Raw genomic sequence first — 12870 nt, 5'->3', positions numbered from 1 at the left:
AAAAATAAAATAATAATAATAATTAAAAAAAAAAAAAAAAGTCCATCAAGACTATCGATTGCGACTTGTTCTATCATCACAGAGACATTAAACTGCCAGGCCAGTTTGTGTAAAGCCACAGATTGGCATTTTAAACCTGCAGGACTTTCTGTTCCCTACTGCATCATCTTTTTTCATTAAAAACATTTTTTTTTTCTTGAGAACGTCCGAACAAAGCGCGTCCAGACTGCACTAAAAAGACGAGCGAACCCCCTGCACCTTGTCTGTATAATATGCTGTCGCAGAGAGAGAAGTTGCTTCTCTTTTGATAATGTGTTGCTGTGGTAACGAAAGGTTTGCTATTTATTTGCTATTTCCCCCCAAAAAACGACTTCCCCTCGCCCGTGTCGCCACGAGCTTTGTTTCTAATCATCACAGAGAGCTGTGGAAAAACAACCGTGAAGCTTCAAATGTGGAATGTTTTGTTCGGGAAGACTACATTTTCTCTAGCTCGAGATGTAACCGGCATGAAAACTGGAGCGCTGTCTACAGGTGAAAAAACATACAATTGTGAAACTTCAGTTGGGTTTTGCCCGTGGACATGACATTCATTCTAACTAGGGGTGTAACCGACATGACCGCAAGAACGCTGTCTCGGGGTGAAAAAAAACAAGCAATTGTGAAAATTCAGATCTGAATCAGTAGCCTGCAAAAACTACATTTAGACTCATTAGAAGTGTCACCAGTGTGAAAAGAAGAGCAATTGTGAAGCTGGTTTTGAAGATTTTCGCAAATGCTTGTTTTTCACCCACAGACGACTCTCGGGGTTTTGTGCTGTTTACACCTCTAGCTGGTATAAGTCGTTTTCACAGGCACAGAACAACCCAGATCTGAAGTTTCACAATTGCTTGTTTTTCACCCCAAACAGCCCGCCTCCCCAATTGTTAGACATCTAACTATTATGATGGTAGTTTTACTGTCAAAAACCTCACCTGAAGCTTCACAATTGCTTGTTTTTCATCCCAGACATCTCTCCAGAGTTCATATTCTACATTGTGTAGTTTTTCTATTCTGCCAGCATCTTCTGTGTGTCTTTTTGTAGATCAGCCTGAGTCCGAGCTGTCCCGCCGCAGTCTGAGACGGAAGAATTTGGCACCCCGGCCGACTCGGGTCGTCCCGCAGTCTTGAAGGCACCGCCACCGTCAAGTGGATGAATGCCCGAAGAATGGATTCCTTCACCGCCTTGCATCTCTTAGACTCTAAAGACAAAGAATGGGTGTCAACTGGGTGTCAAGCGTGGTATAAAAGACAAGACGTGACCTTCAAGGCTGTCGAGTTTGGCCGCGTTTGAGGAGGAACGAGCTTCCTAGACTTCATTGGCATTCATGGAAGTCATTTAACAGCCCCCAACGTCTGGTCGTCGAACTGTGTCTCCCGCCTCCCCGTCCGTCCCCGCCATGGTGATGTCCCAGGGCACGTCCACCTTCCTGGCCTGTTTCGCCGGCTTCTGGTTGGTGTGGGCCCTGGTGGTCATGCTGTGCTGTTTCTGCAGCGTCCTGCAGCGCCGCCTGAAGCGGCGCGACGAGGCTCGCCCGAGGGAGCGCTGTCTCAGGACGGTGGAGACGGAGACTCCGGAATGTCCCGCCGTCCCGGCCTTCGCGCCGGTTCCGCAAGCGTCCCCGGCTCCGATGCCGATGACGATGGCGGTACCGCAGACCCAGCAGCAGATTCCTCGGGAACCGCCGCCCTTCTCGCCGCCGCCCGTTCCGCTTCAACTTTCTCATCTGTTACCGGAAGCCAACTGGGTCAGCATGCCGGGTGAGTGGTTGGAATTTGGTCACGTCAAGCTAATGCGTGCTAAATGCTAACATGGTATTATCATTTCACATAACGCCAGAGCGGTCTACGGGTGAAAAACAACCAATTGTGAAGCTTGAGCTTTGGGTTTTGCCTGTGAAGACTACATTTGTACCACAGTTGTAACAGATACAAACATCAGGGTACCGTCTATGGGTGAAAAACATAAAATTGTGAAGCTTCAAATATGTCTTTTCCATGTGAAGCTCGACGTCTAACCAGCACGAAAACCGGCGAGCTGTCAACGGGTGAAAAACAACCAATAGTGAAGCTTCACATTTGTGTTTTGGCTATGAAGTCCACGTTTATATAAGTTAGAGGTTCAATCAACATGAAATCTGGAGAACTGTCAACAGGTGAAAACCAAGCAATTGTAAAGCTTCTTAATTGGGTTTCGGCCATCAATGATAGATTCATTCTAGCTCGAAGTGTATCCAGCACATAAACTGGAATGGTGTCTACAGGTGAAAAACATGCAATTGTGAAGATTCTGCTTGGCCTTTGCCCGCAAAGACTCCGTTTCCAGTAAGTCATGATTTTGTTCTCCTTTTTATTCTTTAAAACCCAGAGACAGTTCTCTGGTTTTAGTGCCAGTCACAACTCTAGCTAATATGAACGTCGCCTTCGCAGGGAAAAGACACATCTGAAGCTTCACAATTGCATGTTTTCCCACCCGTCAACAGTACCCTGCTTTTTGTGTCGGTTACACCTCTGGTATAAATGTAGCATTCGCAGGCAAAACTCAAATCTCAAGCTTCACAATTGGTTGTTTTTCACCCGTGGACAGCTCTGTAGTTTTAGTGCTCGTTAGACCTCTTGCGAGAATAAATACATTCTGGACGACCAAAACACAAATCAGAAGATTCAGTTGCCATTCGTGCTACTATGGGATGCTTGAGCCTAAAAAAATGGGAATGAAAATATAGAAATGAGGAGGAGGGCAAAAAAGAGCATCAGCTGCAGCCAGTGATGGCGGCAAACGAGAAAAGCAAAGAAGAAGCGAGGTGTCTGCAGTGGCGTCGAGGCGAGACTGATGAAGAGGCTTCAGTATCCAGGCAGCGGGAGGACTGAAAGGGAAGAAGCAGCTGAACCCGAGCCAAGAGGACTTCTTAACGGCGCCAACCACACTTCATTTTGAACACATTGTCTCTTTTTTGGCTGACCTTTTGGCTTTTGTGTGTGTGCAATTGCGCTCAACCGGCAGGCTACTGTAAATGTGGTCTTCAAGTGCAACACCAGAATGCGAAGAATCTCACAATGGCTTGCTTGTTTTTCACCCATCGGCAGCTCTTTGCTTTTCACGTTGGTTGAACGTGTTCCTATAAATGCAGTCTTCGCAGGCGAACCCCCCTCCCCCCCCAAGACGTCTTTTTCACAGCTTCAAGTTACCTCATAACCGCTTCGAAGCAGGATAGCGAACAATGAGCTCCCGCGCGTTGTTTTGCCAGAGTGCGATGGAGCAGCGGGGGCACACGCGCGTCCCTAAATACGTACGACATCCTGCGCATCCATGGCAACGGTTTAAGAAAACGGATGCTCGGCTGCCTTTCAAACGCGAAGGCCGGATATAAATACGGCGGCGGAATGTCAGGAACAAACGAGACGTGGTGATTGTGAGGTGTGTGCGCGTGCGTGCGTGCGTGCGTGCGCTGGGCGCGCGGACTGCTGACTTCTACGTTGAGTGGTGTTCGTCACTTCTGCTGAGTACGAAGATATTTGCTGGAGATTTTCGAGGTAAACGAGAACAAGTGGGAACGCTGCTAATGAGCTGACGAATGGGAAATCACGACTCGGCCAATGGACTCGTGACTCTGCAGGATTTAGAGAAGCCCAAAAGTGCCCCGTTAGCAATTAAACCTTCTCATCATAAACAGTTGTAGGTTGACTTAAATGAAGGGTGTAACCTGTTTCTCTCACTAAAAGTCAGTGTATGTAAAGTGGAAAGTTTGTTTATTCTTATTACCTGCTTGATTGTCTGTGTTCCAGAAGCAGATCTAACGGGGAACCCGCCTTGTTACGAGGAGGCGGTGCTGATGGAGGACCCTCCGCCGCCGTACGCCGAAGTCCTGGTGGAACCGCGAGGGGGCTTGAAGCCCGCCCCCTCCCGGGACTACCAAGAGCCGAGCCCTGAGACGCGCAAGCCTCCGCCGCCGCCGTCGTCGTCGTCGTCGATGTTCCCCGAACGGGGTTACTCCTCCCTCATCCGTTTGCCTTCGTCGCAACGCTGGGACTCGCTGGGTCACCTCCTCTCCAACATGGACCTGAAACCGTACAACCCGTACGAGCCGGTCCCGCCGGGCGTCGCCACGGCAACCATGCCCCGTCAGGACACCAGGACTCATCGCGACGGAGGGCGGAACCGGGGTCTCGGGGTCGGATTCTCTGGGGGGATCCGGGGTCACGCAGCGCGAGGACTGGAGCGCGGTTGCACCGCCTTGCCCCTATTGGGGCGGAGCACCGCCGTCTAGGATCGGGGTTCGCAAACATTTGGACTCCAGGGGCCCCTTACGAGGAGAATTTAGAGATCAAGTGAAATAGCAGACATCTGTAATTGACGCCAACCCAAAAAAAACCTTGTAATTGCCTATAGATGCCACCAGATGGAGGCAAAGCACCTCCCATCAGTTCAACATACGTCAACATTGGCACCAAAATATCGCTAAGATGGCGCCTAAACATTATTTAGATGAGGCATGGCTTTGGCCTGAGCTAAAAAAATTGCGAATGCCGAAACGCGATTATATATCCCTAAAGGTTACAGGAATTAAAGTTTCCCATAGTAGAGAAAAATAAACCCTAATATCATAACAAATACATTTTTGATGGGAATTTTTTTTTATGACAATAAAGTAATAATTTTTCGAGAAAAAAATGTACGTATTTTGTTGGGATGAAAAGCTGTTAGAATTTTTTTTAAAGTTGTTTTTTTCGAGAGTCAGAATATTTATATTGAAGTCAAACTTTACGAGGGAAGAAAGGATATTCTAATTGAATTGAATTTCTAAGTGAATTTACAAAATACAACTGTAACTGTCATATTGTAGTAGTATAGTGTTCATTTGATTAGCTTTCAATCAGTTGTTTCAATCAAAAAATAAGAAGTATAATGTAAAGCTTCAGCTTATTATCCATGCAAAAATCCGTCCAATTTTTTTTTTTTTGGGAAAAGTTGTTTTTCGCACCCCCAAGCCATGGCTCCCTGGACCCCCGTTTGAGATCCCCTAGCGTAGGAAGTATACTCTCTTGAGTCACGGAGGTCAATAATTGACTCAAAAGAGGAGTCCACTTCATCCAGAACTCTCTTATTGTATCGAGGTGCCGTTGCCACGGCGCCCGGGAACTGCACGGTCTCCACCGGCCGACCTCTCCCCCCGCGTTGGAGGACTCGGACCGGTCGTACGACACACGCCGCTTTGATGGTCTGCAAGTCTTTGGATCCTCCACTTTTGATGGAAAAAAAGGGCGAATAAAAGTCATTTCTAGGTGAAGAGTACGAAAAAAGGTGAAAAAGTACGGTCAGCGGGCCTTGCGGGGGCCGACGAGTCACCGATGATCGAGGGGATTTTACAGCCCTAGAAATACGAGAGCCATGACAAATGTCTAGAGAGAGAACATCAAAATTAAGTTTTTTGAATGAAAAATTGCACTCAACAGAATTGTATTGTATAACAACGCGGTAATGACACAGTAATAATCTATAATTGGTTACCACGTAACACGGGAAATGCGAGCACAAAACACAACTGTACCTATTGTAATGTCTACTGATGGGCGAGTACCAGTAACAGGTATCCGTATTGGCCCGATTCTAGCCTTATTTCAAGGTATCGGGTACTAGTGCAGGCTGCCGATACCAGCAACCAATACTTAAGGCAAAAAAAAATCCTATCTCGGTGAATCATCTATGCGCGTTAGAAGGAAGGAATACCCCAGATTATATTGCAGCCGTAAATGGAGTTACCCCACTTTCGTCCTTAGTGGCTCAAACCACCACGGAGCCACATGCTGCTTCACCAAGGCAATGTAATGCGTTGAAATGCATTGTCAAAGGCAGTACAATTGTATTACACAGTGATCCAATTTTTCAATGAGCGGTTGTGTTGCCTGGCAACCTGCTCAGCGACCTCATTTAATAGTAGAGCTCCCCCCGCACCCCCTCCCCATCACAAAAATAAAAGAGTACACAAGATGCGAGATTTACCGCCCCCAAAAAATTGGAAACAAGACACGTTGCACCTTTAGAAAACAATTTTAATTTGAATGCATCAGTGAACATATTAGAAGAGATATTGACTGACAAATGGAAAACAAAATGTCTACTGCACGGATCGTAGATTATGTTAAATCGATTATATTAAGACCAGCGAGAAAACAGCCGTGGATGATAAAATGAAAACTACAAGCAGCTTCAACCGTTCAAAATGGAGAAAAAAGAAGGCCGAGAAGTGTGTGTGTGTGTGTGTGTGGGGGGGGGGGGGGGGGGGGGGGGGATTCAAGGCATCTTCTGAGGAAAATAGGAACAGTTTTAATCCAAATTCTAATTTAATGACATTAAGAGAATCTCATCGCCCAAAAACCCAAATTAAGCAAAAGTTATTCTTTTAAAATTCCAGATTTCTGTTTTCATTTTAAATACTTTTACATTTTAATTTGAAAAATCCAAATGTGATTTTGTATTTTTGACAAAAAAGTCCTAAAATTACGAGGAAAAAATGGTAACATTAAGAGTAATAGAAAGAGTAATATTACAAGAAAATAGTATTCTATTACGATAAAGTTCTGTGTAAAAATGCAACCGTCTGGAGACCACAATTTTTTTTCAGTAATGCAACTTTTTTGTCATAATATTATGCCGTGTTTTCGCTCAATAAAAAAATCTTACAAAAAACACAACTTTTTAAAAATCATATTTTGATAAATGTCACTAATTATATATATTTTTTCTCATATTATAAAATGTGCTTGTAATATTACATATTTTTCCTTATATTACAAGCTTTTTTATGGAATATTTAAAAATATTTTAAACATTTTTGTCATATTACATTTTTTATCGTAATATTAGACCGCATTATTAAAAATTGTGTAATCATAATATGAAATGTTTCCTTGTAATAGTGAAAAAAAATTATAATATCAAACATCTTTCTCCTAATATTTTGACAATTTTTCACGTAATATTAAAAAGTTTTTTATTTTTTTTTTTTCCCCCATATTATGACTTTTTACTCGTAGTATTACCCAAAATCTTTGACCACTTTCACGTAATAAAAAAAAATATTTTCCACATCACAACTTCTTTTCTTGTAATATTACACAATTTTTTTCCTCATAATATTACAACTTTTTTCTTAAGAATTTTTGGGACATAATATTTCGACTTTGTCATAATTTTACACCTTTTTCCTAGTGATTCTAAACATTTTGTCCTCAATGATAGGAGGAATTTTCTTCCCGTAATATCGTAAACATTAAAACCACTTTTTGGGGGGCGGGGAATATTTTTTGTAATCAGTTTACAAAACGTAAACCAAAATAGCAAAGTAAAAGTTGCATATTTACGAAGTGATGGCGTCTCAATGAGCGAAATTATTTGTGATCTTCAGGTGGAACACATAGACACACGCACGTACACAAATTAATTATTAATATTAAAATTATTATTATTATTATTATTATTGCCTAGGAGTTTTAATTTTCTACAAGGAATATACAGCAAAAGAAGAGACTATAACAACCTTGTTGCTAATATTCAAAAAGGGTCCTGAATGTCAATTGTAGCACACTTCGGTTTTGATGCACCGCCAATGGAAAATTCCAAAATGCAAAATAATAATAAAAGTACATTTATTTATTCATTTTTTTTTGTATCATCAGAATAAAAGCAGTTGATCAAAAAAGCCACAATTCATTCGACAAAGGAGTATTGATGCCACACGAAAAAGAAAACTATGAGGAAAAAAGTCCTAACCTTACTGAGATAAAAGTAAAAAAACTTAAGGACAAATAAGAATTTTTTTTATTTTTACATTTTTTTTAAGGAAAGCCCTCCTAATATTAAGAGAATTATTTTAGGAGTATATTATTTTTATTTGAATAGGGAAAAAGTCAGTGTAATATTAGGATCAAGTTTAAGTTGAACAAATGAGTGGCCAACTTTGACATTTGTAGTGTAGCTAAAATATTACGGCTTTGTTCTTGCAGAATTAGTCATTTATTTATTATATAGTATATAAATGATATTTTTATAACTTTTTTATCAACAAATTACCACTTTATCTTCATATTAGTTTTATTTTACTGAATTTGAGTTATTTTACCACTTTTTGATCTTAATATTACAACTTGACTACTACAGCCTATTTTGTTTCCCGGCATATTACTACTTTTCCCACACCAAATTATTATTGTGTTCTTGTAATATTACAACTTTAATTTTGTCACGACTTTTTCTTGTCAAAATTTCCAATTTATTCATGTAATACTTTGACTTCAGTCTCACATTACAATAATCATTTAAAAAAAAAGAATAATCTTTTCAGTGTGGCTAATAGTCCTTTGTAGGAATCTTCTTGGGAGGACGAGATGTTCGGAAAGCTCAAAACTTAAAACCTTTCCTCACTTCGCTCTCTCAAGATATTTGGTTTCTAAAAGTTAGTCTCTGCCACTTTAAAGTAAACGTACGCACAACTTAAGATGCCCATTTCTATTATTTTTAAACAGTCAAACGTGTTAAAATCCAAATCAAAATGTCCAAACCACTTTTTTTCCCCTACTGTGCAACATGTTCATTGCTTGGGAAAACTTCTAAAAACCTGGAAAAATATCTACAGTGTAATCATCAGGATGTTTTTGTGTTGTTGTTTTTTTCTGTCTGTATATACATTGGGGGGGGGGGAACGGGGCCAAAATGAGTCAGACGCTGCTAAATCAAAATAACCTGCTATACAACTTTGGAGAAAAAAAAAAAAAAAAGTCAATTAAAAAGATCTTTAGCTTTCGATGAGATAAATAAATGGAATATTTCACCTTTGGGCTGACTAAATACAAGATGAAGCGGCTGCAACACAAAAAGGGAAGAAAGGCAGGTCAAGACAATTTATTCCATATCGAATAAACGCTCAAACGGCTTTATAGTGAAGCGCTAGTAGAGTTTTAGAATGTCACTAGTAGTACTAGTAGCACGCAGTTGTCAACTAGTGTACAGTTGTGCGCCATAGTAGCTTACTTGTCCTACTACGGGTATGGCAAAGGTGTTCAACTAGTGAGGACAAAAAGCGTATCCTTGACGTCCATGTTAGGGTCCATGTATGAGTATGCGCTTTGTCCTCACTAGTAGGACAATTTAGTGCACTAGTAGAAGAAAAGTCATATAGAAGTGGAAGGTACTTAAAGTAATGTAAAATAACTCCTTACTAGTAAGACACAGTCGGTCTATTAGTGCGCTGAATTGTCTTACTAGTGAGGACTAGTGAGTGTACTAGTACATAGATCTTAAGCTGGAGATGAAGGACATTGAATAAATGCTCAAACGGCTTTTCCATAACACTTAGCTAATAACATCCCGGTTATTCCATCTGGATAGCAAAAAAAAAAAAAAAAAAAAAAAAAAAAAAAAAGAAAAACAAATAAATAAAGTAAGAAACACAAAATCTTGTCGCGAAACGCCCGCTTGTTCGGCTACTGTTATTACGTTTCCTCAAAAAAGATAAACAAGTCGTTTTCATTCCAGACTTTTTTTGTTTGTTTCTTTGTATTTTTATATATTTTTTTTCTCATATTTTTTTTCGTAGAAAAAACGTGTTTCTTTACGAAGCGCACTTCCTCATTTTCAGCCTCCCGCCGTCCACTGGGGCGGGCGGCTAGTCGTCATCATCGTCGTCCGCCACGGGGTCCGCGTCCCAGCACGTGATGTCTATCTCTAAAAACACACGCAAAAAAAAAAAAAAAAAAAAAAAAAAAAAAAAAAAAAAACAGTCATCATTTGGAATGTTACGTTAGTAACTTTTAGCCTGTTTTAGCCAATCAGAAGCCTGAAGAAAACACTTCCTGGGAAAGGCACGAGAACAATAACGGCAAAAACTTTGGATATTCGATACCACTTTTTTTTTCAGACCGATACCAGTCGATAGAGTACCGATTCCACTAGTGTTTTTGATGCATAAAATATCCGTTAACACGATTTGCCCATGTGTCAACAAATGCTGCAGTGTAGCGCCAACTACTGGCGAGGAGGACTTACAGCCCGCATGAGTACCCGATACCTTGAAATAAGGCTGGTATCGGCCCGATACTGATTTTTAAACGCAGTTATGCACGAATATTACAATTAAAAAGGTTACCAAAATAACAATATCAGAACAATAGGTGGCACCATTATTTGTAATTAACTCTAATTCTGTTTCAATTAGAAGCACCGGAGAAAGCAGTTTCTGGAAAAGGCCCCAAAACAACAATTGCAAAAATCAAGGAAAAAGAAGGATTTTAAAGTGCGATTACTCCTGAAAAATACACTTAAATATGTTATCAAAACAACAGGTGGCACTATTATCCCAAATTAATTTTCACACCATTTTAGTGGAAGAAAGTCATTGGGAAAGAGACCAAAACAACAGGGGCAAAAAAGGAAAGAATACCAGATTAAGTGGAATTAGTATTGCTAAAAATGCTTGAAAAAGTTAGCATCACAGCAGGTGGCACTATAACACCACACGAGAACTGCAAGGCTGTTTTATTCAGTCAGTAGCTTGAAAAAAGTCATTTTCCATCCATTCTTAAGCTTAAAGTGACCTTTTGGAAAATGTGGACTCACCTGGTGGCTTGTTATAAAGGACAGGCGCGGGTTTTGCTGAGCCCTCCTCCGATTGGCCGAAATCCTCCTCCTGTGATTGGCTGAAGTAACCCTCACTTGCCTATGATGACACGAGCCAGGATATTAACGAGGATGGCGACCTCCGCCAAGGTCACACAGTCATGGCGTGCTTATGTGTGCTTTGGAAATTTATTGTTGCAATATTTTGAGTTTGATTGTAGTAGTATTGACTTTTTCTTTTTTACCTAATATTTTCTTAAGAGAATTTTTTTTCTCATACTCCTAAGAAGAATCTTCTCCAAAATATTGGCACTTTTTGAAAAGTTTGATTCTTTTGAAATCGCGACTTTATTCTCTTCATATTACAACTAAGATTACAATTTTTTTTCTGGAAAACTTCAAACTTTAATGTAAAATTTTGACCGTTATTTTCATAATATTACGATTTGTTTCTCGTTTAAATTACATTTTTTTCTCATAATATTACTATTACTGCGAACTAATTTCTCGCAAATTATAATTTTTTTTCAACTAATATTACAACTTTTATTTTTCACAATATTATCACTTTTCCCACAAAAAAAAAATACAACTTTATTTCTTTGCACATAAAATTGACATCTTTTTTCTTCTAATATTGCAACTTTTTCTACACACAATATTAGCTCTTTTTCTGGCAAAATTTCAAATGCATCGTAATATTTTGACTATATTCTCGTAATATTACTAATTTCCTCTCAAAATATTAAGTTCTCCTAATATTGCATCTTATTTGTTGCTAAATTGCAACTACATTCTATTACAACTTTTTTCCATATCATCATAATCATAGTTTGACTTTAGTCTCGCAAATAATAATAATAATTATTATTTTTCTCATGAAACTACACTTTTTTTTTCTCCGAATATTTCAAGTATTTTCTCGCAAAGTTTCTCCGGAAAATGAAAACTTTGTCATGGTAAATTACTTTTTCCCCCCCTGTAAAATTCCACGTTATTTTCTTCTAATAATGTAAGAACTTTCTCACAAAATAATGAAGTTATTCTCATATTACAACTTTTTTCCTCACAATATTAGCACTTTTTTTCCCCACAAATATATACCTATCTTCGTAATATTTAGACCTTTTTTTTCTGGTAAAATTACAAAGTATTTTAGGTAATCAAATTTGTTTCATCCTTACCTGAGTTGCTTCTTTAATCAGCGTCTCCCCGTTGGTCATGAGCATCTGTCCGTCGCCGGCGGCGTGCTGCAACGCATGCTGGTAGCTGAGCGTCATCTGCTCCGAGTCATTCACGGCCACCAAGCTGGCGGGGTCGTCCTCGACCGCCGAGCGCAGGCCGCCGTCCGTCGCGTCGTCGAAGCTGAGGAGCGGCTGGGAGCGAACGCCGCCGGCGAGGTCGCCGGGAGGCGCGTCACCCATCAGGTCCACCAGATCGGAGGAGGCGCGGGGGGGCTCGGAGGCGGCGGCGGCGGCGGCCGGGGGGGCGGCGTCCCACATGTCCACCAGGTCGTCGGTGGCGGAATCCCATGTGGCGAAGGCGGAGGGCTCGCGGGCCTGGGGGGCCACGCTCTGCACAGGCTTGGAGGTGGCAGAGGACTCCTGGACCGGAGCTTTCTGCTCCTGCTTTGGCTCTTAAGGCACAAACACACGACAATATTAAAGAGGTGACGTCATTATTTGTTGCTGAGGGTGCAGATGGTTTCCATAGCAACTATAAAGTCCAACATTAAATGCTTTTATGATTAATGGTATTTTTTGTAATCAATGTGTATTACATATCACTTAATTGTAATGTTTTTATTTTATTCAAGAGTATTCATCCATCCATCCATTTTCTGAGGCGCTTCTCCTCACGAGGGTCGCGGGCGTGCTGGAGCCTATCCCAGCTATCATCGGGCAGGAGGCGGGGTACACCCTGAACTGGTCGCCAGCCAATCGCAGGGCACATATAAACAAACAACCGTTCGCACTCACATTCACACCGACGGGAAATTTAGAGTCAACCTACCACGCATGTCTTTGGGATGTGGGAGGAAACCGGAGTGCCCGGACAAAAGCCACGCAGGCACAGGGAAAACATGAACCCCAGACCTCAGAACTGTGAGGCAGTCTAACCAGTCACCCACCGTGCCGCTCAAGAGTATTCAATCATAATAAATGATCAATAAATTCCTCAATACTCAGTTTTATTCATTTCAAAACCTTATTCTTATTCCA

At 41.0% G+C, this 12870-nt stretch overlaps 2 protein-coding genes across 11 annotated transcripts in view; one reads left to right on the top strand and one right to left on the bottom strand.

Moving 5' to 3' along the window:
* Nucleotides 1–65: 65 nt before the first annotated feature.
* dbn1 (drebrin 1) overlaps nt 66–12870 on the bottom strand; it is a 62902-nt gene continuing 50097 nt past the window's right edge. For 5 of the 10 annotated variants that reach the window (XR_009770183.1, XR_009770188.1, XR_009770186.1 and 2 more), the window contains 4 exons: nt 11833–12284; nt 10649–10748; nt 3800–5279; nt 66–1763 (listed from right to left, as the gene is read on the bottom strand). Coding sequence is in view for 3 of the 10 variants with exons in the window: in XM_061702409.1 (XP_061558393.1) it covers nt 9699–9757; nt 10649–10748; nt 11833–12284 (611 nt within the window). In the remaining 7 variants the exon portion in view is untranslated. Of the gene's footprint in view, nt 1764–3799; nt 5280–6070; nt 9758–10648; nt 10749–11832; nt 12285–12870 lie in introns of those variants that run through there. The other 5 variants (XM_061702409.1, XM_061702410.1, XM_061702408.1 and 2 more) reach the window with 3 other exon arrangements.
* On the top strand, nt 1415–4629 carry LOC133415881 (proline-rich protein 7). The gene is made up of 2 exons (XM_061702411.1): nt 1415–1797; nt 3823–4629. The coding sequence occupies exons 1-2, from the start codon at nt 1437–1439 to the stop codon at nt 4302–4304; spliced, it is 843 nt and encodes a 280-aa protein (XP_061558395.1). The 5' UTR covers nt 1415–1436; the 3' UTR covers nt 4305–4629.

The sequence above is a fragment of the Phycodurus eques genome, chromosome 17 (genome assembly GCF_024500275.1).
Source record: "Phycodurus eques isolate BA_2022a chromosome 17, UOR_Pequ_1.1, whole genome shotgun sequence".
NCBI classification, from domain to species: domain Eukaryota; kingdom Metazoa; phylum Chordata; class Actinopteri; order Syngnathiformes; family Syngnathidae; genus Phycodurus; species Phycodurus eques.
The sequence above is the reverse complement of the archived record's forward strand: the minus strand, read 5'-3'. Positions and strand labels throughout refer to the sequence as shown.

Bases quoted from the DNA above. Each gene is read 5' to 3' on its own strand.
- LOC133415881 (XM_061702411.1), top strand. From the start codon at position 1,437: ATGGTGATGTCCCAGGGCACGTCCACCTTCCTGGCCTGTTTCGCCGGC. The intron at 1,798-3,822 runs GTGAGTGGTTGG...TCTGTGTTCCAG, and splicing joins CAACTGGGTCAGCATGCCGG to AAGCAGATCTAACGGGGAAC.